We start from the raw sequence: 27,867 nt of genomic DNA on the forward strand, positions 1-27,867 counted from the left end.
GGTTTCTTTGCAGCGACGGCACTATTGTAAGGTAACGTGCACGGCGCTTGGTGCGGTCTCGCAACAAAGATTTACGCAAGATTAGCATTAACGCTGTTTGCGTAGCGAACTTCTCACGACCTATTTTACGCTGCATTTTAGCAACAGCGCCGTCTAAGGTCACAACATACGATAGGTCACGGATTTCGGCGTCACATCTGTTGTACCTCAACCGCTCAATTTATCGATTTAATATACACATTCATCAAACTAACACATATAATTAACGTATAAACATTTTATGAACACAAACTGTGATGCCACATCACTCATCTTACCTGTAAAAACACATAAACAAAGATAGAAATTAGTTATCTTTCAACTGTGTATCAATGACTGCCAGAGTGGCTTCTTCATAAATGAAGCTCTATGTCCTGCGGCTCACGATCACCCTCTAGCGTCACCCGCCAGCGTTTACAGGTCTAAGTGATGTTCAAGTTGGCATCATTGCACAGTACTACGGTACTGTATATACAAATATATTTGCATATACATTTAACGCAAGAACAATATTTAACAAATGATAACTAATAACACTAATGAGAAACAACACATACATGACTACTTGAATCCATATCACTACAATTACAATTATAAAATAGTGATATCAAATTAAGAATGAACAAGCAAAAAAGAATGCTTCAAACTACATGGCTTTGCACATCATAGAAGAATTTGAATTTGTTCACTACTCATTTGAAAATGAAAGATTGCAATTTTGAAATCATATTGACCCTATTGACCCTCAAATTAACCCTCTCACTCACTCACTCATTTTCTACCGCTTGTCCGAACTACTCGGGTCACCGGGAGCCTGTGCCTATCTCAGGCGTCATCGGGCATCAAGACAGGATACACTCTGCACGGAGTGCCAACCCATCGCAGAGCACACACACTCTCATTCACTCACGCAATCACACACTACGGACAATTTTCCAGAGATGCCAATCAACCTACCATGCATGTCTTTGGACCGGGGGAGGGAAACCGGAGTACCCGGAGGAAACCCCCGAGGCACGGGGAGAACATGTAAACTCCGCACACACAGGCGGAGACGGGAATCAAACCCCCAACCCCTAACCATTTGACTTAAATTTTAGTGGTTATCAGATTTGAAAAACAGTAACGTAACAGCATCAGTAATATAGAAAACTATATTTTTTTTTATAATAAAATGTATGGACATATGAGCATAACATTCATATATTCTTGTCAAACAGCCAATTCCAGATTTCAATCTTTGCTACTATAACCTACTTCACTGTTCTTGGAAGGATTTCCACTATATTTTGGAGCATGGTTGTTTTGTTCTCATGGGGGAAACATCACAGCCAGTCCCAAATGCAGGATACAATTTTACACATTTATTCACATAGGCTATGATGCAAGCCAATTTAAATGTACATAGCAAAATAAACACACACGACAAGAATGTGACACAAACAATGATGAACATATGTTTATTTAAACTGCACATTTCACACCTGTAAATGTGTACATACAATTTCTTCTATACTGCATATGACATCCTGTTACACTGTGGAGATTATGTCACTAAAACAAATTCCTCGCATGTGTAAACATGCCTGGCAATAAAGCTGATTCTGATTCTGAACAACAAAGACAGACACACAGGGAGGGGAGGCAACACATTTAGGGAACAACGTATTAATTTTAGAAGCAAAAATTAATGGATTGACAAATTAAGGATAGATTAATAAATAAATGAATATATTAAATACATGACCAAAGCATGTTCCATTGCATATGTATGGTAACTCCACACAAAAATGTAATAAAGATAACTTTTTGTATGGTGAATGTGGACATTTTGACGGTTTTTAGGAAAAAATCAAACTCATGAAGGTTGAAGGTACATAAGTGCAGACACACTTTCTTATGATTACAAGTGTGAACCATTTAAAAAAAGATCATGGTATTAAGCGGTGCACAAAAGGCTTTTCTTGCATTCCTATATTTTTAAACTTATTACTACTATCCAATAAAAATATATATGACAAAATATACGACATGAAATGTTACATTGAATCGTATAATTGCCCAATGATGAGTGAGGTTTAGGCTTCACAACAAAACCATATATATCCATTACTGGGCAAAATCAAATGAAAGTGTTCCCACTTTCCAGAACCATTTTTTTTTGTAACAGGCTCCAGTGAAACTCACAACAATAAGCTCTTCAAAACTACACCAGGTTACGTATGTAACCCGGTTCCCTGAGAAGGGAACGAGATGCTGCGTCAGTGCTGACGCTATGGGAATGCTTCTTTGAGGAAGTTGTGTCTGAAGCTCTGTGTGCACACACACCATTTAATGGCTCGGAAAGGACACGTGACGGAGTAATTACTCGCCAGTAAGTCCATATAAGGGCATCTACATCACGCTGCTCCAGCTCTCTTTGTCTGAAGGAAGCGCAAATGGGTGCCTGGGGCGTGGCCAGCAACGCAGCGTCTCATTCCCTTCTCAGGGAACTGGGTTACATACGTAACCTGGTGTAGTTCCCTTTCGAGGGAACTCAACGCTGCGTCAGTGCTGACGCTATGGGAATGCCATTACCCACGCCGCCACGCACCGGTCAATGACTGCGCCAGAGGCCGTGAGAGAGCACGAGCAGACTGGGAAGAGCACATCATAGGCCCCACAGTACCTGGGACCCTGGAGTGGGGTCCAAGTCCAGGTCATAGAATCTGATAAAGGTGTGCGGAGAGGACCATCCGCCGCAGCACAAATATCTTCAATGGGGACACCCCTGGCCATGGCACTGGATGAGGCGATACCCCTGGTGGAGTGGGTGGAGGGTGGAGGAGTTACGCCACGAGTTAGAGCGGTGGACGTAAGTCCTCAGGGCCCTTACCGGGCAAAGCAAGTGCAGCCTCTCCTGTTCTGCCGACTCATGGGGCGAGGGACAGTAGGCCTGCAGGATGATTGGACATCCCGCCATCCTGGGTACCTTAGGGATATATCCTGGCCTGGAGTACAGGATAGCCTTGGACATGCCGGGGGCAAATTCTAGGCAGGCGGGGGCGATCGACAAAGCCTGCAAATCCCCGACTCTCCAGAGAGAGGCCAAGGCAAGAAGCAGAGCCGACTTCAGGGTCAGAAACTTCTCAGAGGCTGACTCCAAGGGCTCAAAGGGGGCTTCCAGCAGCCCCTCCAGGACCACAGAAAGGTCCCAGGAAGGAAGGCGTGGCCTAGAGAAAGGCCTCAGCCGCCTGAGACCACGCAGAAAGCGAGAGACCAAAGGGTGCCTACCCAAGGAGGCCCCAAGGACAGGTTCGTGGTTCGCGGCAACTGCGGCCACGTACACCTTTAAAGTAGACGGGGGCAGGCCCTGAGCAAAGCAAGATTGCAGGAACTCCAGCACTGTACCAACCGGGCAGTGAACTGGATCCTGAGAGTGCTCATCACACCAGAGGCGAAAAAGTCTCCACTTCAGAGCATACAGTTTTCTAGTGGAGGGAGCCCTAGCATTCAGCAGAGTCTCTGTCACCTCAGTTGAGAGGCCTGGGTCTAGGAGCTGGTCCCCCTCAGGGGCCAGACCCAAAGCTTCCACATCTCGGGGCGGGGGTGAAGAATTGCCCCCTGCGCCTGAGAGAGGAGATCCCTCCAGACGGGAACCTCCCATGGAGTGCCGTTCAGGAGGGAGACTAGGTCCGTGAACCAAACTCGAGAGGGCCAACGGGGGCAACTAGGAGAAGGTTGACCCGGTCGTGGCGCACTCTGGCTAGGACTTGCGGGAGCAGAGCTACCGGGAGAAAGGCGTACAGACAGAGCCTCGGCCACGTCCATACCAGGGCATCCAGGCCCAACGGGGCCGGGTGAGAGAGGGAGAACCACAGCGGACAGTGGGTCGACTCCTCTGAGGCGAACAAATCCACTTCCGCCCGGCCGAAAATCTGCCAGATTCGCTCCACCAAGTGGGGGTGAAGACGCCACTCCCCGGGCCTCAGCACCTGCCTTGACAGGAAGTCTGCCTCCCGATTTACACGCCCTGGGATAAAGACCGCTCTTAGCGAAAGAAACCTAGTCTCTGCCCAGAGCAGAATCTGCCACGCCAACCTGAACAGGGGGCGTGAACGCAGACCGCCCAGATGGTTGATATAGGACACCACCGCGGTGCTGTCTGTTCGCACTAGGACATGACAGCCCTTGAGGTGCGGGAGAAAGTGTTGCAATGCTAGAAACACAGCCCTCATCTCCAGGCAATTTATGTGCCATGAAAGACAGGGGCCCTGTCTGGGCGGCCATCTAAGGCTGCGCCCCAGCCTGAGAGCGAGGCGTCCGTTGAAAGAGTCCTGCGACGGTGACACGCCCCTAGAATGGGACCCAAGGCCAAGAACCGGGGTCTTTTCCACATAAGGAGGGTACGAAGCCCACGGCGCGTAATCCGTATAACCCTGAGGGGATGCCTGCGAGGATGAAAGCCCGCCCCCTTGAGCCAGAGCTGGAATGGCCTCATGTGAAGCAGACCCAAAGGAATAACGTTGGCTGCTGCTGACATGAGGCCGAGCACCCTCTGTGCCTCGGCAACAGAGAGGCTGCGGCCTAGCCGAATAGCTTTCACCGCTGACAAGATGGAGGCCACCCGAGTGGGAGACAGATGTGCCCGCATCGTTGTGGAGTCCCAAACCAGCCCCAGAAAGGTGGTTCTCTGAGAAGGAGAAAGCACACACTTTCCTGGGTTCAGCCTGAGTCCTAAGGACCTCATGTGGGCAAGCACAGCATCTCGATGCCTGGCTGCCATAGCCTCCGACTGGGCCAGAATGAGCCAGTCGTCCAGGTAGTTCAGTACACGGCTGCCCTGGAGACGCAATGGTGCCAGGGCAGCATCCATGCACTTTGTGAACGTGCATGGTGAAACGGCTAGGCCAAAAGGAAGGACACGATACTGGTACGTTTCGCCCCCGAAAGTGAACCTGAGGAACTTCCTGTGCTCCGGCAGAATGCTTATGTGGAAATAAGCATCCTTGAGGTTGATCGTGACAAACCTGATTAATTAATATTGCCCAGGAGTGACTAGCTATGCCCACAGTCTGTGAACAATGTAATACATCCTGCTTAGGCGGCAAGATTGAGATGTGTAGCTGCTCGTTCATGTAAAGATGTTTGTTAAGTGAAATACATGCAAAAAAAATTTTCAGGTTGGATGCTTAATTGCTAAAAGTTTAAATTTAAATGTAATTAAAATAAAATATATGAAATATCTCCCAAAACAACGGACAATAACTCAAAACATATGCTTTATCATGTTTTAATGGCACATGCACATAAAGATTTTTCAAATACATTAAGATTCAAGCAGTTGATACAGATCATGAGATGACTACATATAAGCAAACTAAATGCACTGAGTTATTGTTTATTATCAATGAGTTTATTGTGGAAAAAGCAATAGATATCAAAACTAATGTTTAAGCAAGCTATGCATCACTGATTCAACACCTTAATGCTAATTTAAGCAATATTCTACACTCATGTGATATTTGATCAAATATGTAGTGCCATATTACAATATTTGAATAGAAGTGATTATTAAGTGCTCTTGCCTTTAAACTCTCAATCTGAATATTTAATAATGACCCTGATGCAAACGCCCTTTCTAACCATGATGACCGTTAAAATGTTGACTTTTACTATGGTGACCATGCCCATGGTGTCCAAGTCTGTGTTGATAGTGTCTGTAATGATGTTGCCTGTGATGCAAATTCCCATGGTGACCATACCCATGATGATGATGATGATGATCATGATGATGATGATCATCATGATGATGATGACGACCATGGTGACCAATCCCGGGATGATAATGCCCATGGTGACCATGCCTGTGATGACTATGCTTATGATGACCATGCCAGTGATGATGCCCAGTAATCACATTTAATTCAAGAATCATTTTTTCACTTTGGGTACAGTTGAAACAAATAGAGTTGAGAAAGTTGTCAATGTCTAACATGACAACCCCAACACCACAGACCCCTTTATGTAGCCATGGCACCTGTGAATGTGTAGTTGTGGCATTAGTCAACTGAACATTTATTGCATTGGAATTTGTAAAAAAAAAAAAAAAAAAAAAAGGTCATAAAAAGATCACATTTTATGTATTATACTGTATTTGTATTCAGGGTTTTATTCTTATTAGTTGTCCAAGCAGAATTCTCCTGTCTGAATACAATGAAATACTGTTTTTCCTAAACCAATATATCTGAAACAAACTAGAACTGCCCCTGTTCATAGCTATTGTTAATAAAACCAGAATTAATCATATTGAAAATTCAAGGTGTTCTCACATCTTCTCCATAGCTTTGAACACTCTCAAGTTTTGTTAAAGTCTTTAATTCCTTTTGTCCACTCTTAATAGCCTGGCAAACCTAATGGGAAGTATTAAAAATTCTCAATGATTAATTAGACACAAAGTTATTAAGCATGTGGTTTAAATCATTACTAAGAAAATCAATTTACCTGTTTTGCTATAATCAGTGCAGGGCCATTAATTTGCTCCACTTTCCTCTCTGGATTTATGTCCAGAAACCTGGACCGGCTACTGCTCTTTCTTCTCTGTTTTGTAAATGCAGGCAAGGCCTGGATAAGCTTTTTAGGGTCAACTTTTTCTTGCCAGTAACTCACTGTGCTGTCCTATGCACAAAGGGAGTGGGGAATAAATAACCAAGCAAATTATTATCAAATATATTATGTTCAAAATATGTTAAATTAATGTAAATTATATTTTGATTAAAAGAGATTTCAAATAAAATAAAAGACTTACATTATGTGCCCCTTCATTATTAGGGCTCAATAGAAGTAGGCTGATGAAGTCTACATACCTTTACAATAAACAATTTAAGAAAGAAATAAAGAGCACATCTTACTAGCTGTATAATAAATGAAATATGTACTGTGGCATCTTTTCAGAAGAATTTGCTCTTACTGTGATACATTTTTCGTGTGACTACTGATGTGTTCACTATGGTCCAGGAGAGACACAGAAACAAGTAATGAATTGTTAGCAGCTTGGTCAATCCATCCTCTTAGCTCCTGCATAAAACAATTAAATATATAGTATTATAGCCAAAATGTTGTACAAGATGGCCCATGAAGATGGTTTGAGAACATTACAAGCTTCACACCTCAAAGGATCACCTTTATTACCTTTATGAAACTTGTGAGAGTTTTTGTGTTCATGAGAGTTGCATCAGTGTAATTCTCTAACCATGTCAAATCCACTCCGTCATAATTGTTCTTCTTCACATATTTCAGTGTTGAATTAATAAAGTTATCACGAGTTATCTGCTGCTGGCACAACACCTCCAACCTATACACAAGCAATTGCCCCAATGTAAATACTTGTTCAGAAAGTAAAAAGAACAATATTTTGTTAACTGCACAACTTTGAGTACCTTGACTGCTTTACCCCAACACCAAGCAAAATCTTTACAGCTGGATTCCTGAGATGCATAGTATTAACAAATAAAAACAAATAATAATAATAATAATAATAATAATAATAATAATAATAATAATAATAATAATAATAATAATAATAATAATAAACAGCTTGTCTGACCTGTCTTTTAGCATTTTCAGCATGGAGTTAAAAGGGTCCACATTTAAGGAAAAGGTTTTTAAACCATAGTCTTCACCAATATAAGCAATGGAGTAAATAACATGAGTGCACCAGAAAGGATCAACAGACAAAAGCATGTGCTGCGTGGATGCATCCATATAACAGGCCACTGTTGAGTCACTCTGAGCAGCAGAGACTTGGGGAAAAACAGAAACATATACATTTACTGCATGTACATTGTAACCTATATGTCTCTGATCTTATGTCTAGGATATTATGTCAGTACCTCTTAGATAACCTCTTTTGGCTTTTGTTATTTAAGTAAATGGTCTCTAGAGCATTTCTGTCATACTTCATCTATGCACTAAATAAATAAATTCATTCATTTATACATCTTTAGAAACTGCTATATTCTGGCCAGGAAGACTGGAAGTCAGGAATGCACCATGGATGTGAAAGAATTTTACCACTGGGCATATGGGTGGTTGATGTGACATGTGATTTTAATGTAACATAGTGTAAATACTCACTAAAATGTGTTTTTCTTACAACAATCATATGTAAATGAAGCAAATTACTATATTTTATGTTGTAGTTTTACTTTTGGATGAAAAAATATTTTTTGTTCCTGTTTATTTAAAGGCTTTTATGCCAAATGTCCTGCGGTGTGACTGTAACATAAATGAGACATGAAATATAAACAGCTATAAAATAAATCAGCAACATTTGGAATAATTCATAAGAGCTTTGGCATTATTTTACAAATATTAACTTAATAAAAAAGGTTTTTACATACAAAAACAATATACAGGAATATTTACAAAAAGCAAATTTTGCAACATAAATGCCGTCCTGTGGCGTGACATGGAAGTCACCTGGTGTGACATCACTTTAAACGCACCTAAATGCCTTAATTAAGTTAATTAGATTTTTATCATGATGTAGCTTTCAAAGGAGACTGTGTGAAATTCAGACAAATGGTGGTTAGACTTACCTGCTGATATCACCAGACAGGCAAACACTAAAGTAAGAAAATGAAAGGAAACAATTTTGTTAATGGCAGAACATATGGGTTGTTTATTTAAAAATTAAAACTTGTTTAAAATAAACTGTTGTTGTGGATAATTAGTACAATTTGCCATGTTTTGTTTGTTGAGGGAAACAGTGTACTCTGTGTAGTTGCTCTGCAAAAATGAAAAGAAACCCCACTTCCTCATAAATTAAAGCAAGAGCACTAGAGGCCTCAGTGGCTGTTATGCAAAATAGCCAGACTCAGCAAAGTCAAAATATATCACTCTAATATATCAGCATTTATTCTGTCATAAATCAATAAATCAATCAAAAATTCAATCAAATGAAAGACAGAAAAGAACAAATAGAGACAGAAAGAACACGCTGTACTTACCTACGTTGATCTGCATTTTTTGTATGTGGTTTGGATTACTCAGTGCAACTGGCCAAAGATGCAGTGCAAGCTTGCTCATAAAGTAGCATGACACACACCACATCCTGTAGAAGCACATACACATGCACCATATCTCATATATGATACACTTCAACATACTTCCTGTTTTGAGTATATCTTTTTGACTCTGATATATAATTTGTCAAATTATTAGTATTAAACAAATATTTATACATTTATTTATGAATTAAAGTCTAGTCAACATATTAATGAAATTGGGTAAGGCATTAGTGAGGTATTAGCCTCACTAATAGTGTACCCTTATGTTAATAAAATCAATAACGCACACATTTCTATATAATTTATTGTTAAATTTCAAGTGTTTTCAAAGTCTGAACTTGTATGGCACTTGAATGGAAAACAATACTGTGGTTGTATTTACTACATGTCAAGTAACAGACAACAGACACTGAATTTCTTCTGAATAAAATAAATAAAAAGTGCAAACACAGCTTTGAGCAGCCTGAACTTAGGGCCTATATTTCGAGTAATGTAAAACATTCAGAATCTTTTGAATAAAATAAAAGTGCTTTTAATCTTTAAGAAAAAAATTCAACAAAAGACTTTTGAGCTGCCCCTTTTTTAAACATTAACTACATTAACACAGGAACCTTAAGCAAAAGAACATTTCAAGTAAAATAGAACAGGGCAGAATTTACTGAATTAAAGAAAAGTGCAGAGCTTTGAGCAGCTCCCTTTTTCCTCTCTCCTTTCCACCTCTCACTCCCTTTCCATCTTCCGTTCCTAGTAAGAGAAATGGGTATGTAACTGTCCTGCCAGCAGTTTGAATCTTAATTGTCCTGCCAGCATAATTAGGTGCATTACTGCCACCTTCTGCTCTGGAGTATGGAACAGAAACAATCTGTTTTTGGCTTGGCTTTTGATGACTCTCCTGTCATAACTAGATTAATTGCGCATGAACGAAAGATTTATCTTTTTATTAAGATACAAGAGCTTATATAATCTTATAATATTAGATTATAATAAGGAGATGCTTGATATGATAATATTAGAATTTTAACGGGTCCGGGCAAACCCGTCACTCGGTCCAGATCCGGACCGCGGTCCGCCATTTGGTGATGCCCGTTCTAGGGCCTTCCTCAAGCAGAATGGATTCGACTGGCGGCACTCTGAAAACTAATAAAAAAAGACATGTGCTGAATAGGCTTAGTGGTTATCACGTTTGCCTCACACCTCCAGGGTTGGGGGTTCGATTCCTGCCTCCGCCTTGTGTGTGTGGAGTTTGCATGTTCTCCCTGTGCCTCGGGGGTTTCCTCCGGGTACTCTGGTTTCCTCCCCTGATCCAAAGACATGCATGGTAGGTTGATTGGCATCTCTGGAAAATTGTCCGTAGTGTGTGTGTGTGTGTGAGTGAATGATTGTGTGTGCCCTGCGATGGGTTGGCACTCTGTCCAGGGTGTATCCTGCCTCGATGCCCAATGGCGCCTGAGATAGGCACAGGCTCCCCGTGACTCGAGAAGTTCGGATAAGCGGTAGAAAATGAATGAATGAATGAATGAATGAATGTGCTGAATAGAGATGGTAAAAGTGGGTGGGTCCAAAATTATTGGTCTTAAAAAGTAGGTGGGTCTTGTCCCACCCACATATAATGATTCCGACGCCCATGGCATGTCTGGCAGCACATATCTTTGTGAAAAGCTGTTCTTAGTGATGAAGATTAACAAAACAGCACACAGGAGTCGTCTGATGAACACCTGCAGTCCATCCCGAGAATCTCTACAACACAGAACCTTACACCAAACCTAAACCAACTTGTTGCTACGAAAAAATGCCAAGCATCCAGCTATGACAAAATGGCATAAGAGCAAAGAAAACTGAATGTTTTGATTTGTTAGTTTTATTTTTTGCTGAAAAGCACAAATTTTATTTATATTTCCAGCGTTTTTTGGGCCATGCTCATATTTTGAATTTGTATGATTTTGACTGAAGATATTTTTATGGAGAGTAAAATATTTAAAGTTTAAGTTTATTTTTTATAAAATGGCACAAGAGCAAAGAAAATTTAATGTTTTAATTTGTTATTTGTACTTTTGCGGAAAAGCATAATTATTTTGCTCATAGTTGTAACTTGTATAATTTTGACAAGGTATATTTTGATGGAGAGCAAAGTATTTTAAGTTATATAAAGTTTAAGTTTATTTATCCTGGAATAATATGCCTGTCTGTTTTTATTCATATTTATGTTAAAAAAAAACATTTAGTTTTAGCATCTTCAATAAATGTTTATCCTGTTCAGCCCATGACCTAAAGTGTGCTTTGAGTTTTGGCCCCCTGTGCAATTGAGTTCGACACCTCTGACCTAGGGTGAATGCCATTTACAGTAGGTTTACATCTATCAATAGCTTAAAAATAGTTAGAGCTCAATAATTATTAGAGTTGACTAATGCATTACCTCAAGAACAACAATAATAACAACTACTGTTTTTATGATTTTATTTAATTTTTTTTCCTGGCAGAATTAGAAGTATCTGCTACTAAAGTCGTGAATTTAACCGTAATAAGTCTCATAAGAAATGGTGATGTATGTCATTTAATTCAGAACATTTCATGCTTTACAGATGACATGCAATATTATGTAGTTTGGCAGAGTGAAAAGAGAATCGCCATGCAAATGGGTTTTATTAATGGTTGTCACATTTTTAATGTGTTATTTCATTTAAATAAAAACATCATCCAAGCTAATAATCTTTTAAGATTATTTATTGAAATTTCCCTGACCATGTTATAGTAACAGACAAACTACAAGAAGAAAATATAGAGATTGGTGACACATTTAAATAAAAAGCAATAAAAAGTGAATTGGTAAGGTTTTTGGTAATCACAAACCACCAGAACAGGTTCAATGTGAATTGGTATTAATTCTAGGATCTCTGACAATGTACAAGAGGGCCAATTTTCATGCAAAATATTCTAACTCTTTTGATGATGATGATGATGATGATGATGATGATGATGATGATGATGAATATGATGATGATGATGATGATGATGATGATTGAGTGGTGTCTGACTAAATGCCTCAGTGCAGAACTCCCATACTCTAGGTCAGGGGTATTCAATTAAAATTCAAAGAGCTCCAGTTACTAAAATTTCCTCCCAGCAAAGGTCCAAATCTTATATTGTCACTTAAAATAGTGTACCCTCATGTTAATAAAATCAATAACGCACACATTTCTATATAATTTATTGTTAAATTTCAAGTGTTTTCAAAGTCTGAACTTGTATGGCACTTGAATGGAAAACAATACTGTGGTTGTCTTTCCTTCTGAATAAAATAAATAAAAAGTGCAAACACAGCTTTGAGCAGCCTGAACTTAGTGCCTATATTTCAAGTAATGTAAAACATTCAGAATCTTTTGAATAAAATAAAAGTGCTTTTAATCTTTAAGAAAAAAAATTCAACAAAAGACTTTTGAGCTGCCCCTTTTTTAAACATTAACTACATTAACACAGGAACCTTAGGCAAAAGAACATTTCAAGTAAAATAGAACAGGGCAGAATTTACTGAATTAAAGAAAAGTGCAGAGCTTTGAGCAGCTCCCTTTTTCCTCTCTCCTTTCCACCTCTCACTCCCTTTCCATCTTCCGTTCCTAGTAAGAGAAATGGGCATGTAACTGTCCTGCCAGCAGTTTGAATCTTAATTGTCCTGCCAGCATAATTAGGTGCATTACTGCCACCTTCAGCTCTGGAGTATGGAACAGAAACTGTTTTTGGCTTGGCTTTTGATGACGCTCCTGTCATAACTAGATTAACTGCGCATGAACGAAAGATTTATCTTTTTATTAATATAAAAGAGGTTATATAATCTTATAATATTAGATTATAATAAGGAGATGCTTAATATGATAATATTAGAGTCCGGACCACGGTCCGCCATTTGGTGATGCCCGCTCTAGGTTTTCAGCTACACTGAAATCTGTGGATATCATTTCCTGCCAGCTAATAAGCTAATTAACTGAACTTGTGTTAAAGTGGGTGTACTAGTAGAAAAAGTCATTATAATGCAAATGTTCTGGAGATGAGGTAGTCCAAGATTGAACCTGCTCTCTAAGGTGACACATAAGTTTTCGACAGCATAAAAAAGTACATTATGATTTTTTTAAAGAAATGTAATTGGAATGATACACAGCAGGATATAGTAAACAAAAATGTGTCTAATAATTTTTTAATTTCTTTTTTCTTAATAATCTAACTGTGTAGAATAGCAGTTTACAGTTTCATTACATCCAAATGTAGACACAACACACAGACATATTTGGGCTTTCTAGCCACATAGAAAACTAATCAGCTTAGATACTTTCCCTATTTTCTCTATTTTCTCCTGATTGATTATTCCAAAGTGTTAACTAACATCATGTGTATACTACCATCTCCTGAAAGGGTATGTAGTCCTTCATTAATGGTCAAAAGAAAAACTAGGACCTATTTCAGTTTCAGATCTATATATGAACACCACTTTATCTAAAAATAACTTTGGCTCTTATAAATAGTCTTAAAACTTTAAATGATTAGTTTTTAAAGTATAAATAATTAGGCTGTATGTATATGTTAAATTACAATATCATGTACAATATCAAAATGATTTTGTATAACTTTTAATAAAATTACTACTATGCAGAAAGCACAGTCACACACAGTTTACTGTAGGTTTTGTCTAAAGATTATTGATTTTGTCCCTCCACTGGTGAACGGATAAATAACAGTATGCACTTCATATTAAGCAAAATCCTCTATAAAAGATCTTACAACACAAATCATGTGTTAATACTGTCAAACCAGCTACTTTCAAAATATTCTTCTGAGCTCAGAAGAGTTCCTGTGGAAAAAAATATAAGAATGGCACCTTTTCAATCATCAGTCACAAACATTCACTAGAATTAAACTTGTTCACTTTTATCATGAGATACAAGCTTTTAATTTTAATGTCAGGAAATATCATTCCAACATTTTAGTATTAGGGTTTTCTTTTACCTGCTCCAGATCCTGTTCATCTTCTATATCAAATGCCAATTTTACCCTTGTCTTGTCTTCCTGCATATTAAGCACATACAGTATGTATACACAGTATAGGCAGTTACATAATATAAAATACTACATAAATCCCCTATAAACATGGTTTGTGTGTGTCACTTACTGTAACAACATACTAAATATCACCAGAGAAAAAAGCAAACTTCTTGTCCTTGCACTTGATTTACCTGTTCCGTAGTTACGGGAGTCAGTGACTTGTGCTGGGCAAAAAGGATTGCATCATGGACTGAGAGGAATATGTGATTAGGAGTAATACGGCTCTCCTCAAACCCTCCTCCAGCCTCAAGCTCTTCAAATACCTGAGCTAAAACAACACACATCCAAGATAGTAGTTTATACAGTACCCATTATCTTTTACCTATTTACCTAATACATAAGCAATCACTGAGTGGATTTGTCTCTGAATATAACAAACATTTATTGCAGTTTACCACCATCACAAGAAAGATAATACAAAACACTAAGAGGTATATATAACTCTTATATATAGTTGATATATATGAAAAATGTTTCAAGTGAAAGGAAGCTGGTCTTTAAGCTCAATATAATGTATACTGCTGCAACATATATTCATTCATTCATTCATTCATTTTCTACCGCTTATCCGAACTTCTCAGGTCACGGGGAGCCTGTGCCTATCTCAGGCCTCATTGGGCATCAAGGCAGGATACACCCTGGACAGAGTGCCAACCCATCGCAGGGCACACACAATCTCATTCACTCACACACTACGGACACTTTTCCAGAGATGCCAATCAACCTACCATGCATGTCTTTGGACCGGGGGAGGAAACCAGAGTACCCGGAGGAAACCCCCGAGGCACAGGGAGAACATGCAAACTCCACACACACAAGGCGAATGCGGGAATCGAACCCCCAACCCTGGAGGTGTGAGTCAAACGTGCTAACCACTAACCCCCAACCCCTGCTGCAACATACAGTAGGGTGCAAAATTCTGAAATTTTTTTTTTTTTTTTTTTTTTACAAAATTCATATATTTTCAATAAAAACATTTAATTCCTAGCAAAACCCTGAGTGAAAAGTAAAATATTAGAAATATTTCTATGAATTTTAAATAAATATATATATTTTTTATTATTCCCCAATATGACTTTATTGACAGTGTCACATTGAGCTTGAATAGATTTCACTTATTTGTTAAATCAAATCCACTGGAGTGTCATTTGGACACATGCTTTAATGGAATGGATAAGACTTGACCTTTTGTGCAAGCCAGTTAATCACAGATTTACTTTCTATGTTATAAATATTTAAATATAAAAATCGTATTTCTTTTAAATTATTTTACTTATAACAACTAAATAGGTAAACCTAGCTTTTCTCTCTCTCTCTCTCTCTCTCTCTCTCTCTCTCTCTCTCTCTCTCTCTCTCTCTCTCTCTCTCTCTCTTCTGTTTCCATACGTCTGTAAAGCTGCTTTGAGACAATGGGGATTGTTAAAAGCACTATATAAATATATTGAATTTGAATTAAAATATGTTGCATGTGGTTTATTTGCATATGGTGCAAAACTGCAGATACAAAGCAAACCCAAGAAGAAAGGTTTATGACAAAGAAATGAAGCAAGACTGAACATAACACAAGCAAGTCTTTACACAATACTGTATAGACTTCCTGCCTCAACACAGTGCAGATATTATGAGTGATGAAAAAAAGCATTTACCTTGCACATTTGCTAAATATAGTCTAATCCCCAGCATACTATATGTGTTGCTCATCTGCAAGAAAATAATCATAAATGACATTAAAGTCATATGTTTCTGATTAAATAGCTATCACAGATATGTGGTCATATGAAAATATAGGACATATATATATATATATATATATATATATATATATATATATATATATATATATATATATATATATATATATATATATATATATCACTACAGAATATCTATAAAATGTGGAATTATGTATAGTGTTTTATGTAATGTTAAATTCACATCACTGTGGAGTTCTTTATCGTGGTGGGTCAGGATTTTATATTAGTTGGTGTTTTCTATGTAAAATGTCTTATTACCTTTTAAGAGAGAAAAATAGAGATGCTCCTTAGGGAATCACAGTTTATAGTTTTTATAATGTATGTGATTAAAAAGAACTTTTTGGCTATCAACACAGCAGAACATACCTATAAAATATTGTGCAAATGTGCTGTTCTTCAATAACTACAAAATGCAAGCACTGGTAAATTGTTGTGTATAAGAAACATGTGCTTTGTGTTAATGGAAAATAATTAATGTTAATGTGCTCTTACAGGAAAATAATTAATGTTTTGTCAGCGCCACCATTAATTATTTTCCTGTAACATAACACATTTTCATGTTTAAATTCTTGTTTATTGACCTTGGTAAGAACTTTAATGCCCATCAGATCGATGAAACAGACTCCCCCCAGGTCCAAGATAAGCGTATGAAAAGGGACAGGCTGCATCTCCATCATAACAGGAGGGGAGCTGGCAGACACTTTCTCTGGAAGCTGGTCAGCGGGGTTAATGATATCACAGTATGGATTGATGTAACTCATAGGCATATTATCGCTGCCTACACCAACCGTGTAAAAGTCACTCTGCAGATCAATTTGTGAAATAGTCTGAAAGTGGAATGGGCAGCAAATAATTCTACATGAAATTTCTAGTGAGATATTACAAGAGATTCAACAATTTGATTATATGCATTCAAAATTACTCTAGATGTCTGTATATATCACTTTGACTATCAATGTTCAAAAATAAATGAAATCAAAAATATCAGTCACTTTTATCCATCTGTGATAGTAAATGTGGAAACGTTACTGCACCTGCACCTTCATGGTAACTAGAGAGCTCACTTTCCTCTTTCTGGCAGCTGCCTTCTCCTGACTATGCTTTGCTTTTATTTCTTGGTTTTCTTTCTCCTGTTGTTTTTTCAGAAACTTCTTCCTGGCCAGAATCATTTTGCCTGGATCAAGCCCAGTCTGAAACCATTAAAAAATATCTTAATCATACTGTAGTATATGGTACCTTATACAGATGTTCGGTAATAGGAATGCACATAATTTAACTGATCAAATAATATTTGGTTCAATGTGATCATACTTTTTTGATAACCTTTCGTCGAAATATCTCTGCATTGGCAAAGTAAAGAGGTGAGCAGTAACTCACTATTTTCACACCTTCAATAGCTTTTATCTAAATGAAATGAATAATAATCATTAAAATACAAATCATATCTCACTAATATTGAAATGAATGTAAAAAACAAAACAAAAAACAGCAAATACTGAATAGCAAATTCTGAGATATTACCTTTTGGTACACTTTAGGGTTCTTGTACAGGTCTGTATCCAAGACTTGAGCCATTTCAGAGCCATTACGACTAGATGTATCAAAGTCACCAAAAACAACATCATATATAAAAGCATATGAAAAGCATGCCATGTGAGTTCAGTAAAGTCAGTCCATTCAGGGTTCACTTACAATTGAGTCTGGAAAATGACTACCAGAATGGAGAAGCTCACCCCAATAGCAACACCATAAGGCAGACTCAGGAAGAAGGTTGCCAGGAAAGAGACAACCCAAACACACTGTTTTAAAAATTAAAATAAGTGTGTAACTGCCCACAGTTTGATACAGCTTATATTATATTATAGAATATATATATTACAGAATATTATACTTTTATTGCTTAAATCATAAATCTTAAAACATACTACCCCAAATTAATCACTAAAATGGTATACTGCATGTTTTAGTGTTACACAGAATTGCATATTGGTCTCTCTTGAATTTTAGCTATATTAAATAAAGCATAACCCACACAGTCTAGTTTGTTCTTCTTCCAGAGATAGTATGGATCCGAGATCTGCAGTAGTGTGTTCTTCAAATTAACAGCTATGAGAGCTCCTAATACTGACTACAGACAAAAGCACAATGTTTTCTTAGAACTAATGTAATAAGAAAAATAAATAGGAAAATGATATTATTTTGTATAAAATTGGGTATTGACATATTGAGATCTGAACTTGCTTACCTTAGGGAGTGGTTTTAGAAAAGCCCCAAGAGCCAGCATAGTGACCATGACAACTACCATAACACACAGACTGGCAAACTGAGAATCAACCACATGACAGTGGTTATAATAATAATAATAATAATAATAATAATAATAATAATAATAACAATAATAATAATAATAATAATAATAATAATAATAATAATAATAATAATAATAATAGAGTCTCCGATGTTTGAAAGCCAATGTTGACATATAAAATCACCAAAACAAAAACGCCCCTAACTAAAGGAAAACCAACGTTACTCAACTATCGAGAAGGAAAAAAGTGGCCTCGGCGCCAAAAGGAAAGTTGGCCGCATATTCACAGATTCGATAGAGTCAATAACTCCTGAGCTAAACGCTTTTATCCTCCATGCCAATGTTAAAACCGCTTTCTTCTAATGTCACACATGAACACTCTCTCCGCCAATATTGAAAAGACCCGCCCCTTTCTGTTCATTGGCTACACGTTTGTTTTGATTTTTGTTTTGTTTGTCATCCCGACTCAGTTTTCTGAAGCATTTCTCAAACAACGGAGACCCTACCTTTGACTTCATATGAGCATGTACAGTAAGAAAAACACATATATGAACAGAGTGGTCTGCAAGGCCCAGTTTAGTGACAGTAGCTCAGTGAAATTCCTGTTGAAAGCTGACTGGCTGAAGGCTTTCCCTTCAGAATCCCTTCAAAATTGGTGAGGTCAGCTACTTCAAGAGTGTACCTTTCTGCATGTTAGTGGTGGTACTTCTGGCAGCTGCAGTACTCATAGTGGGGTGTTGTACTGAATGTGCTGTGGTGTTTGGGTGCACATACGTTTTGTGTCCTCTGACTTAGCAAGGCCGGCATCTAATTCTGAACTGGTACGAATTGTGATTGGTTTTTTGCATCCGAATATTTTTCTTTTCTTTATGAAATAAATTCTATTTTGTAATTACAATCCGGTCTGATACCTAACTCAGCTGTAACTGAACCCGTGTGTCCTTCGAGCTAGAATGTAAGGGTAAGTCCCCAGAAGTCCCAGCCATGCACAGACTGCACCCTGCTCTCCCCGCTCACCTAGAACTGCTCCTCCTCATAACCACTGAAATGAACAACCACTTTTATCACCGTATTCCATCACTGTGCTGCTCTGTTCCATGTTAGCCACTGTGCACTGCTATAGTACCGAGATTCTTGATAAAAAATCTGCTGCTATCTACCAGGATGATGAAGTTGAAATGAGGATGGACATTTCAGCAAGACAATGATCCAAAACACAAATTATCCCAAAGTACAAAGGAAACTATCAATTGGTTTCAGATAAAGAAAATAAAGCTGCTAGAATGGCCCAGCCAATCACCTGACTTTGAATCCAATAGAAAATCTATGGAAAGAACTAAAAATCAGAGTTCATAGAATAATCCCTCAGAACCTTCAAGATTTGTAGACTATTTGTTCACATGTTGATTTCATTATGTTTGTTAATTGTACATATTGTACACACATATTTGTACTGACTATATGTATGAGCAAATTGCACATTTCCACATGTCAACTCATTATCTGTATAATTATTCTGCAATTTCTGGAGTTTGCTCCTAAGAATTTCACTCACCAAGGCACATGTGCTGTGGTGATGTGACAATAAAAGTGACTTGACTTGACATGACTTGACTTGACTTGACTGTTTGTATGGAAGAATGGGCTAAAATCACACCTGAGCAATGTATGCGACCTGTTTCTCCATACCAGAGGTGTATTGAAGCTGTCATTACCAACAAATGCTTTTGTAGGAGGTATTAAATAAATTTCATTCAGCATGTTCAATAATTTTACCCTGTGTCATTCCATTTTATTAAACATAACTTCTGAACTTATTTGTTTTGTATATCATGTTTGGATGTTTGGATTACTTGTCACTCTGCAGATCAACATCAACATCTGGTAAAAAAATTTATGTCAACAGCATTTGTAGATATATATTTACTAAGAAAAATGTCATCAATACTTATATTACCTGCTGTATATTATAACAAATTATATTATGCAAAAGTTTCATTTGAATGCACCCTTGAGTTTCACGGAATTCCTGCCTTGAATTTGTCCCTTGAAGCCAAGGAATAAAATTGGGGGGAAAAAAAGAGCCTTGTCTCAGTTGTATGACAGTTCTTAAGCTACAGGACAAAAATGAAACATTTGTGTTACAATGTTGGTCTAATTACTTTCCTGAGCAGTGTTTAGATTTCTGCTTCATGTGGCTTGGTTTTGTGATTTTATCCTCTCAGTTTGGGCTGCACATTCCCAGAAGACTGCATAAGGCAACCCTTTGGTAAACTAGTCTGGATGCTAGTTTATCGCAATTGCACTCACACTCACACACCCATTCACACTACAAACAATTTAGAAATGCCAATCAGCCTACAACGCATTGCTGAGGGAGGAAACCGGAGTACCCCTGAGGCACAAGGAGAACATGCACACACATATGTCATAGGTGGGAATCAACCCCACACCCTGTAAGTGTACAGCTAATAACTAATCCACCATGCAACAATTATTATTGTTGTTGTTATTATTCATTCATTCATTCATTTTCTACCGCTTATCCGAACTACCTCGGGTCACGCGGAGCCTGTGCCTATCTTAGGCGTCATCGAGCATCGAGGCAGGATACACCCTGGAAGTGCCAACCCATCGCAGGGCACACACACTCTCATTCACTCACAAACTCACACACTATGGACAATTTCCCAGAGATGCCAATCAACCTACCATGCATGTCTTTGGACCGGGGGAGGAAACCGGAGTACCCGGATGTTGTTATTATTATTTTTATTAAATAATCAAGTTCAGTGGAGGGGCAGATGCATTTTTAAAATAGTATTTAAAAACAGATTAATAGCCATTACAGAGCCTATGTTTCATAAAGATTGGACTACTTACATATCAGTCTGGTTTTAAAAATGATCAACTATAGAAGAGACACCAGAATGTTGCTTACCTGTGAGGAACCTCCTGCACTGTCCACAGCAAGTGTGACAGACAGAGCACAGCAGATAACATGAATCTTAAAGAAACCACCCAGGAGATTACTGAAGCCCAAAGCTAGCATTTCCTACAAAGCAGGAAAGAACAACCGCTATCAATTAAGCAGTTGAATTGGGTACAGATTTAAGATAAGGTTATATACTATGCACTGAAAACAATCAACTATGAAAGCTTTAACAGTTTGCTATCATATTTTAGGCTACATTTTCTCCACAAGTATACCTGATTGGGATCCACATCATAACCATGTTTGGTGGCCAGCGTCCGGCCCATTGCCAAATTGATGACATATCCCACAATGGCCAGTGAGAAAGCTGTACTTAACATTTCCCCCCACTCCAACACTCTAGGCAGGATTGGGGAAGGAAATCTAAAAGAATGACACTGTGATTTAGCCCACAAGCAAAGTTTTCGAATAGGAAATCCAAAGCTCTAATCCAGTATAGTGATATATCACTCACCCCAAAGGGATTTCTCCCACAACATCAATGTGGTACTTCTCAGGCAGATCCAGTGGCCCAGAGAGGGCAGTGGCGACCACCACCTGAGAAATAAACATTGTCAGTATTGCTAATAGAAGAAAAACTCCACTCCAACATTAGTTGGTTCATTGTTTTTTTCCTGTAAAATATAATAATGATGATCCTTTTTTTCTTTATTAACTTACAACAATTATCTCTATGGGAATAGGGTAGGGGATTTTATGACGGTAGCGAGTGCTGAGTTCTTTTACTATTATTAGCACCACGCTGCTGGCAAGTGCAAACACAAGAGAAGCTATGTTGGTTCTGGGCAGGCCTTTACATATGTCTATGAGGGTCTGAAATACAAAAAAAAGACACTATTAAAAAAAGCACACCAAAGGATAAACATTCATAAAATCATAAAGGTACAAAGGTTCATGCTTATGATCTTGAAAAAAGAGATGCATGACTGCATTAGAATTGATGGGTTGATTTTTTATTATATCCTTAGATGTTACTTACATAAATTATAGCCAGAGGACCACTGTATGGTGGTACTATGATCCCAAATATGTACTTAAGCACAGATATGAGGATCTGCAGCCCAGCAGCTGTCATAAATCCCCTAACAAATGACTCAGATAGGTATATGGCCACAAATCCAAACTGCATCATACCAAGACCAATCTGTTAATGTATCAAAAACAAATACAAGCCATTATTCCTACTGACTATTTTTCAAATTAATACTACATTAATTTTGAATTCTCTGTTGATTGGTTAGAAGGCATTGACAATAAATAGGCTGCATGGCACATCACAGATTTATATTAATTCACTAATCTTTATATATTATTTTCTTTTGTTTACTTTTTAGTCAGCAGGTTTTCAGCCATTGGAGAGCTTTCACAGGAAAGAGACTTAGGACTTTCCAGTTTTTATCTTATTAACTTCAAGAAATAGAAGAAAAGGGAGGCTGGGAAGGGAATGACAGTGTCACATAACCTCATGTCACAGACTCTGTTTCACTGCAGCATACAAACATGGCCAGCAACCATAGCCATAGCCATTGCCAGTAACCACCTACACTCCCATGTGCCTAGTCACCAACCTTCTGAAAATGTTCACCTGTGTTCAGTTAGTATGTTCTGTTAGAACTAAAAGACATTTTTTTCAGTTTATATTAGGTAAATAAGTAAATATTCAGTTCTCTCACATCTGTAACATTTACAACGTCTGAACTTATGCTTCTGTATACCTGTTTTTTGGACTAAATATATTCTCTGTTCTTAACCTTGATTCTGCCTAGCCTGTTGGAACCAGTTTATATCATACCCTGCTCTTTGCTCAATGAATATTCTATTGTTTACACAACGTGCATTCGCATCCTAATTCTAAGTGTTTGTGTTCATGACTGTTTATAGCTGCTACAGCATAAAAGATAAGACAGAAGCTAACTAGTGTCAAGGATATTTAACATGTTAGTAGAAAATGACTTTTAAATAAAATTGTCACATTCTTTAATAAATAAATTTGCTGTGGTAAATTTGCTGTGATATAAATAATATTAATAGATCATTACCTTAACCCTAACCCTATTCCTCATGTAATTCAAATAAATAAAAAGTAATCAGGGTATTCAATATAGTGATGAACACTACCTGCACGTTTGGTCAATCACCTGTATAATGGCAGTCAAACAAGCCAAGGTGCCTGATATGGCCAATCGAGCCTCATTCATCTTCTGCTCATCTACTATGGTGGCATTGAGAGTTGTGTTAAAATAGCTATAATCTGATTCAGGTGCCAGCTGCAGACATACTATACCCACCATGATACTCAGCACAGCAAAAGTACCTGTGTGAAAAAAGTATAACAACATATTCATTGGCAACTCCACCCAATAAACCAATATACCAAGTACACCGGAAGTAGGAGTACTGAGGGTAATGGCATTTGTTTGCCATTTGTGGTTGACATGCATTGTAATCAACACAAATTCTCTTTTGAAGTAAAAATAATCACATGTATGTTGCTTAAAATTTAAGTAGCTCTCATATAAAATATCTTCTAATGTCCGAATAAGTTTGACCAAAATACAAAATCAAATGTATTTAAACAATCAAAATTTACCTGGTACCATCTGGTGGGCTGTACCCATGAAGAAGTATGGAATAAGAGGAAAGAAAGATGAATAAAGTCCATTGACTGGTGGTAAATTGGCCAAAAGAGCAAAGGCCATGCCTAAATAAAGAGGATAGGACAGAATAAACCAAAATAATTATACTCTATATGGCCAAAAGCTTGTAGAAATCTGACCATCATACCCATATGTTGGCCTTCCCCCAAACTGTTGCCATAAAGTTGCAATTTTATACAAGGAGTAAATATTTTAAAGTGGCAGCTCCATATCACAAATAGTCCATAAGACATAAATAACACAGACCCTGTGGAACCTGAATTGTGCCTGCGCTGACTCCACTGATGACATCACATACAAGATTCTGCCTGAAATTGTACTTGGGAAGCCAGCTAAGCACGGGCAGATGTCTGAAGAAAAGACTTTTCAGTCGTCCACTGGAGCATCTGCATCATTTGCATACACATTAAAATATATACAATTGCATATAATTAAGAGAATTTAAACTACTAGCATAAGAATAGTCAAACATAACTTCCACAAATAACTGCTTTGGTAACATACCGGAAAATCTTTCTGACTTTCTCCCCCAAAGGATAGTTCCTCCTTTTCCTGTTAAACTCCTCATCAAAATCTTGTTGAGAGTAGGCTGGTCGGTCTACTGAATAGCGAGGACAATCTCGGTGCATGATACTGGCTAGTCTTTAAAAAAAGAATCATTAGACACACACACTCACACGTGTTGAAGGTTTCAGATGACCAGACGTTAAAACACAATATCTAAATACACATAAAGTGTGTGTGAATATGCTGATAAACTTTCTTTTGTATAGCATTTTGAAGTTCTTATCTGACCTTGAGAGCATTTGTTTGACCAGTACTGTGTGTTTGGAGACACACAGTTTCATTTTTAAAGCTGTAATTGCTTAAAAATGATTGAAGAACATATTATTTCATTAGAAAAATGTGGTTTAAAGTTATTCAGTATCATTCAATTGGATTTGGTAGAACAGCAGGTACAAATATATATGACAATATATTATATATGTGATGTAATGTAAATGTTTATGTTTAAAGAATAAGGCGATTGTGTATGAAACTTCTGAAACAAATTAACTTGTAAGCATATTATTGGTTAACAGGCAAACAATGCATGTAGTAAAGTAAGACAAAGACCAAGTAACAGAAAAATATATCAGAAAGCAAAGGTCATTACCTGTTTCACGGATGTTCTGTTCCTGAAAATGCTTTAGAAAATGGTTCCAAGATAATTAGTGCCCTGATTCTTACTGGTAATGTTATTTGAAGGGTGGAGCTTGCGTGTTATCTTTGTTGGCAAAGTCACCTAACACAGCCTTGTCTTTTATATTTTTTGAACAACTCAATGATAGAAACTATTCATTTCATGAATAAAAATAAATAAATAAAAATAATAAATTAATTATAAATTTCTTTAAATGGTCTGATTGATGTTGCCTTTGCAAACCCAGACTTTTTTCACAGGATTATGGACATTCCACATTTTTTCAGAGCCTTCTTGATTTCCCAAAAGTAAACAAAATAAAAAAACTCACATGACAAATTAATATGTAGTTATATTCACCAGGAATATACACTAATTAACCAACCATTCATATTTAAATGTCTGTCTCTACACAATAAAATAACATTTAGTGACATTTGGGGAACTAAATATTGTACAGCCATTTCCATAATACTGTACAGCCATAGGTCTTTTGAAGTATTGAGAGTCTCCTTTACATCTACAGTCACTAGGAGAACACAGAAGATACAGCCACTATGGGACTTTTTGTCCGCTTATTTGTCCGCTGTCCAAACATCGTTGGTCGGATCGCTTATAAAAGTCATAGCACACCTCTCCTCAATGAGCTGGTCAAATTGACACCTCATTAATGGGTCTAGGACAAAAGCTGCGGGACAGGTTATGCACCGAAAAAGTGTCTGGAAAAAGAAGAACTAGAACGGTACATTTCCTGAAGAAAATGTGAATGGTGCTTGGATGTGCCAAGTTCTCCTGATCGTGCTGAGTGTTTTGATATATGACATGTCCATGTTGTGCTAACTTTTTGATTTTGCTTATTTTGGGGGCGGGGCTACACGTGACCAAAACACGCGTGAGGCAGTTTCCCTCATCGGGCTGAGTATTTTGATATATGACATGTCTATGTTGTGCAAAATTTATGATTTCAAGTATTTTGGGGGCGGGGCTGGACGTGACGTCACGTGATGTGACCAAAACACGTGTGAGGCAGTTCCCCACATCGGGCTGAGTGTTTTGATATATCACATGTCCATGTCGTGCTAACTTTTTGTTTTCGCTTATTTTGGGGGCGGGGCTACACGTGATGTCAATGATTCCAATGGAATCATTGGATTGATAGTGTGGAGTTGATAGTTACATGTATTGAGAGTGTGCTTTACATCTACAGAGAGAACAAAAGATTTTTAAGAATTCCCCATTCATCTATGGGGGAAAAAAAAACCCTTTGAGCTTCCGTACAGCGAATTCCGGAATTCCGATCGCTTATAAAAGTCATAGCACACCTGTCCTCAATGAGCCGGTCGATTTGACACCTCATTCATGGGTCTAGGACAAGTTACACGCCGAAAAGGTGTCCGGAAGAATAATAATAACTAGAACGGTTCATTTCCTAAAGAAAATGTGAATGTGCTTGCACGTGGCAAGTTCCCCTCATCGTGCTGAGTGTTTTGATATGTCACATGTCCATGTTGTGCTAAATTTTTGATTTCGCTTGTTTTGGGGGCGGGGCTACACGTGACGTCAGTTCACCTCATCGTGCTGAGTGTTTTATGTTGTGTAACTGAGATATGGCTTCTTTATATTGCAATATGGTTCGTAAGGTGCACTACATGGTTGCTAGGATACGGCTACACAGTTACTATGGTTATATTTGCAAACTAGTTTCTCACCAGCCACAAAAGAGCACACCTGAAAATCCATTTATCTTTTCCTGAAACAAGCACCATGAAGATCTTGAACTAAAGCATCAATCAGAGATTTTACTGGGGAAAAATGTAATCACATTACAATAAGGATCATTAGTTCAAATTTAATGTATTAACTAACATTTACTAACCATGAGCAATAAATTATCGTATGTAGTAATCTTTGTTAAAATAATGTTTATTCTTTGTTCATGTTAGTTCACAGTATATTAACTAATGTTAACACGGTGTTAATAATGTATTAGTAAATGTTGAAATTAACATGAACAAAATTAATAAATGCTGTAGAAGTGCAGTTCATTATTAGTTCATGTTAAGTAATGTGGTAACTAATGTCAACTAATGAACCTTTATGTCCAAGGATGTATCCGAACCCCAAATCTCTTGCATGCTAAACGAATTGCTATCCCCTACTCCATTCAGGAACACGAGAAAGCCTTTGCGGTTTTATGTATTAATTCACTAATGTGAAGAATGGCGAGTCTAACAGTACCCAAGCTTTATTATATTAAAGTCATTCTTATCATTCTTTGTGATATACATGTGTCATATGTTTAAAAAATAATTATGTAATGTGAGGAGACAAAGAAAAAATGTGCTTAATTTGAATTAGTGGGTGGCTCTTAAAAGAGCCGTTGCTGCTCTTAAAAGGACATTAGTTTAAAGTGAAATAAAAAATTATAAAAACTACACTCATAGTTGAAAACAACAAAAAGTTATACAAATGGCAGAAACAACAACATATGTGACCGCCGTGCTGTCCACGGCATGCCACCACTAGTTTTAAGCATTAAATACACGGTTAAATGTTGTATTGTTTGAAAGCTTAGACTCTCAGGATTTTATTAAGCCCACACACAAAGCATAATATGATTTATAGCCATCATACTAATTTAATCCAAGTTGATAGTCACCGGAAATTGGCGGCGCTTACCTTTCTTCACTGGGGTAATATTTTCCAAAACAAATGCTTGTAAAAAAATCCCCAAGAGTCTAAGGAACTGGAATATGTAAGCCTTTTAATCCAAAACGCTTTAATCCAAAACGC

General features: G+C 37.7%; 2 protein-coding genes across 2 annotated transcripts; both read right to left on the reverse strand.

Moving 5' to 3' along the window:
* Window positions 1-5,295: 5,295 nt before the first annotated feature.
* Window positions 5,296-12,667, reverse strand: hrct1 (histidine rich carboxyl terminus 1). The gene is made up of 11 exons (XM_027144624.2): window positions 12,616-12,667; window positions 9,030-9,133; window positions 8,619-8,645; window positions 7,625-7,820; window positions 7,458-7,505; window positions 7,210-7,372; window positions 6,989-7,095; window positions 6,827-6,884; window positions 6,523-6,696; window positions 6,351-6,431; window positions 5,296-6,058 (listed from the first exon to the last, which is right to left on the reverse strand). Exons 2-11 carry the CDS (start codon window positions 9,130-9,132, stop codon window positions 5,660-5,662), a joined length of 1,356 nt encoding a protein of 451 aa, XP_027000425.2. The 5' UTR covers window position 9,133; window positions 12,616-12,667; the 3' UTR covers window positions 5,296-5,659.
* Window positions 12,668-12,946: 279 nt separating this feature from the next.
* Window positions 12,947-24,654, reverse strand: LOC113641986 (solute carrier family 26 member 9). Its single transcript, XM_027145228.2, has 20 exons — window positions 24,396-24,654; window positions 24,138-24,277; window positions 23,825-23,935; window positions 23,373-23,548; window positions 22,214-22,378; window positions 21,895-22,047; window positions 21,689-21,771; window positions 21,450-21,597; window positions 21,181-21,294; window positions 18,177-18,254; window positions 17,964-18,059; window positions 17,624-17,730; window positions 17,453-17,522; window positions 17,243-17,335; window positions 16,966-17,121; window positions 16,513-16,758; window positions 15,824-15,878; window positions 14,309-14,445; window positions 14,082-14,141; window positions 12,947-13,926 (listed from the first exon to the last, which is right to left on the reverse strand). The coding sequence occupies exons 1-20, from the start codon at window positions 24,518-24,520 to the stop codon at window positions 13,915-13,917; spliced, it is 2,325 nt and encodes a 774-aa protein (XP_027001029.2). The 5' UTR covers window positions 24,521-24,654; the 3' UTR covers window positions 12,947-13,914.
* Between the last annotated feature and the right edge of the window lie 3,213 nt (window positions 24,655-27,867).

Source organism: Tachysurus fulvidraco, chromosome 23 (genome assembly GCF_022655615.1).
Source record: "Tachysurus fulvidraco isolate hzauxx_2018 chromosome 23, HZAU_PFXX_2.0, whole genome shotgun sequence".
Taxonomy (NCBI): domain Eukaryota; kingdom Metazoa; phylum Chordata; class Actinopteri; order Siluriformes; family Bagridae; genus Tachysurus; species Tachysurus fulvidraco.

Bases quoted from the DNA above. Each gene is read 5' to 3' on its own strand.
- hrct1 (XM_027144624.2), bottom strand. From the start codon at position 9,132: ATGTGGTGTGTGTCATGCTACTTTATGAGCAAGCTTGCACTGCATCTT. The intron at 7,096-7,209 runs GTAATAAAGGTG...TGTTTTATGCAG, and splicing joins CTCTCACAAGTTTCATAAAG to GAGCTAAGAGGATGGATTGA. The intron at 6,432-6,522 runs GTAAATTGATTT...ACTTCCCATTAG, and splicing joins CACTGATTATAGCAAAACAG to GTTTGCCAGGCTATTAAGAG.
- LOC113641986 (XM_027145228.2), bottom strand. From the start codon at position 24,520: ATGCACCGAGATTGTCCTCGCTATTCAGTAGACCGACCAGCCTACTCT. The intron at 18,255-21,180 runs GTAAGCAACATT...GTTGATTCTCAG, and splicing joins GTGCAGGAGGTTCCTCACAG to TTTGCCAGTCTGTGTGTTAT. The intron at 18,060-18,176 runs GTAAGCAAGTTC...TTTTGTCTGTAG, and splicing joins TTCTAAAACCACTCCCTAAG to TCAGTATTAGGAGCTCTCAT.